Raw genomic sequence first — 3,077 nt, forward strand, 5'->3', positions numbered from 1 at the left:
CCGAAGAATAGCGGCGGCGCCGGCGGCCGGGCGGGGCGGGGAGAGAGGGTGAAGCGTTGGGAGCGGAGGGACTGCTAGTGTCCTCAACAGGCGGGCCACGGGGGGACAAGGACGTGCGTCGAGGCCGTCCGCGCGCGTCCGTTTCACCCCAAACCGAGCGCAAGTTTGGGTCGGGGATGGGCTGAAAGCGGACGGAATCCGGACATTTGTCCGTTTGAGGCCGTGCGCTGGGCCGTCTCGTTTGTATCTTTTACCCCAAATGAACGAGGGCGGACAGGATAGGGTCGCGCGGTGGAGTTGGCGTTACTCCACACAGTTCGCCTGCCGCCTCAAAAAAAAAACAACAGTTCGCCTTGTGATAGACCCATTCCCACCTGTAGGTATGCGCCGCAGTTCCTGTCGCCGGAGAACCTCCGCCGGTCACCGTCGCCGGGTTCTCCTGCGAAGACTACCGACCACCGTCGTCATCTCAAAAATCTATGCCCCCTTTGTATTACACCTCTCTCTACCCATTTCGCCGTGATCTGCCTCCGCTGGCCGTATCTGTTCTGGAGTTTTACGGCGGGGATCCTCTAGAGCAGCGTGTGTCCCCCATATGGAAAGACCCAGCAGCGGGGAGGAGGGAGAGGGGGACTCTCCCAACGAGACGAGGATCTCGCCGGAGACGGCGGCGGCAGAAGCGGACGACTCCGTCCCGTACATAGGGCAGCGATTCCTGACACACGAAGCGGCGTACGAGCTCTACAGCGGGTTTGCAAAGCAGTGCGGGTTCTCGATCCGGCGGCACCGTACGGAGGGGAAGGACGGCGTGGGCAAGGGTCTGACCCGGCGGTACTTCGTGTGCCACCGCGCCGGCAACACGCCAGCGAAACCCTTCGACGACGGCGCCAAGCAGCAGAGGAACAGGAAGTCCTCCCGCTGCGGGTGCCAGGCGTACCTACGCATTGGTAGGGATGCTGGAGCCGGCGGTCTGGAGTGGCGAGTCACGGGGTTCTCTAACTACCACAACCATGAGCTCCTCCGGCAGGATGAAGTGCGCTTTCTGCCGGCGTACCGTGTCATCTCGGAGTCGGACAGAGACAGGATCTTGGTGTTTGCAAAATCTGGGATCACTGTGCAGCAGATGATGAGGATAATGGAGCTGGAGAAGTGCGTCCAGCCGGGGAGCCTCCCATTTACTGAGAAGGATGTGAGAAATCTCATACAGTCCTTCAGGAGGTTCGAGCAGGAGGAGGAGAGTGTCGACCTGCTTCAGATGTGCAGAAATGTTAAGGAGAAGGATCCCAATTTCAAGTACGACTTCACCAAAGACGCCAACAACTGCGTTGAGAACATCGCCTGGTCGTACGCATCATCGATCCAGTCTTACGAGGTATTTGGTGATGCTGTTGTGTTTGACACCACTCATCGGCTAACTTCTATTGACATGACACTGGGTATTTGGATTGGAATGAACAATCATGGGATGCCTTGCTTCCTCAGTTGCGTGCTTCTGAGGGAGGGAAATCTGCAATCCTTCACATGGGCATTACAGGTAACCATTGAGGGTGAAAAACTCACAGTACTCTTTACAACCGTTCTCTTAATTAGGAAGTCTTTGTTGTTGACAGGTATTTCTCAACTTCATGAACAGAAAAGCTCCACAGACAATATTGACTGATCAAAATATGTATCTCAAAGAAGCAGTTCAAAAGGAGCTACCAAACACAAAGCATGCCCTCTCCATCGGGCTTATTGCATCCAGGTTTCTATCTTGGTTCAATGCAGTTCTCGGGAGACACTATAATGACTGGGAAAATGAGTTTTATAGGCTGCACAACATGGAAAGCACAATGGACTTTGATCTTGGATGGAGTGACATGGTGAGCTGCTATGGATTACATGGAAATAGGCACATTGCTAGTTTATTTGCATCACGGAAGCTTTGGGCATCGCCATATTTGAGAGGACATTTTTTGGCAGGGCTGGCTGCTTTGCCGGGAATTTCAAAAATAAAGGATTTTATTCAGCGGTTGTTGAGCGCCCAAACATGCCTATCCTGTTTCATTGAGCAGGTGACCATTTCATCTCATGTTTACCAAATGCCAAGTTTTTTTCACCCCTTGTAAGAAAAATCGTGATACCCTTTCACTAGTCACTACTGCTCCTGTTGAGTTCATTATAGTTTGCTGCAAGCCAACTTTGTGCAAAGTAAAAGAGTAATATAATTTAGCGTTCATTTTTTTACATAGGTTGCGGTAGTTGTTGACTACAAAGATCAAGCTGGGGAACAACAAATAGTGCAACAAAACTCGGAAAATACAATTCTGAAGACGGCAGCTCCAGTGGAAGGACATGCTGCAGCTGTTTTCACCCCATATGCATTCTATAAGCTACAGGATGAGCTTGTAGAGGCAGCCCATTATGCATACTTCCACTTGGAAGGGAATGCTTTTCTTGTCCGGCACCATACCAAGACAGATGGCGGTTGCAATGTCACATGGAACCAAAAGGAGGAGCTACTTTCTTGCAGCTGCCAAATGTTTGAGTCATCAGGGATCCTCTGCCGGCATGCCCTCCGTGTGCTCACAACGCTAAACTACTCTCAGATCCCGGACCATTACCTTCCTGTCCGATGGCATAGAACCCAGCCACAACCTTCCAAGTCATTGATTGGCGCTCCTGATCATGGCAGATCATATGAAAGGGTGAAAGCACTCCAGTCCATGGTCTCAGTTCTGGTTAGCGAAGCAGGCAAATCGGAGGAACGGATGGATCTCGCGACACAGGAGGTCTCTGTCCTGCTGTCCCGGATAAGGCAGCAACCTGTTGTGGCGAATGTTTCAGGTGATGGTGTTCGTCAGCAGCGGTGACTGGCAATTTTGGTAGCTTTCCAAGGGGAAACCATTTTTAACTGTCCAACCAGTTCTTTATAAGTATTTAAGCTCAGTTTGCAGTTACTGAACTGTATGGTTTATTTGACCATTTTTGCTAAATTTCAATAGACTGATTTTGATTTCGTGCTCAGTCAAATTTTGGGGCCGTTAGATCTGGAGGCGCACATCTCAGCGTGCGATTCTGAAATGACTGACCCGGGT

General features: G+C 51.3%; 1 protein-coding gene across 1 annotated transcript; it reads left to right on the forward strand.

Annotated features, from left to right (window-relative positions):
* Positions 1-358: 358 nt before the first annotated feature.
* LOC119355236 (protein FAR1-RELATED SEQUENCE 11-like) lies at positions 359-3,006 on the forward strand. The gene is made up of 3 exons (XM_037622023.1): positions 359-1,534; positions 1,611-2,054; positions 2,232-3,006. The coding sequence occupies exons 1-3, from the start codon at positions 596-598 to the stop codon at positions 2,850-2,852; spliced, it is 2,004 nt and encodes a 667-aa protein (XP_037477920.1). The 5' UTR covers positions 359-595; the 3' UTR covers positions 2,853-3,006.
* The last annotated feature ends 71 nt before the right edge of the window (positions 3,007-3,077 follow it).

Source organism: Triticum dicoccoides, chromosome 2A (assembly GCF_002162155.2).
Source record: "Triticum dicoccoides isolate Atlit2015 ecotype Zavitan chromosome 2A, WEW_v2.0, whole genome shotgun sequence".
Taxonomy (NCBI): Eukaryota; Viridiplantae; Streptophyta; class Magnoliopsida; order Poales; family Poaceae; genus Triticum; species Triticum dicoccoides.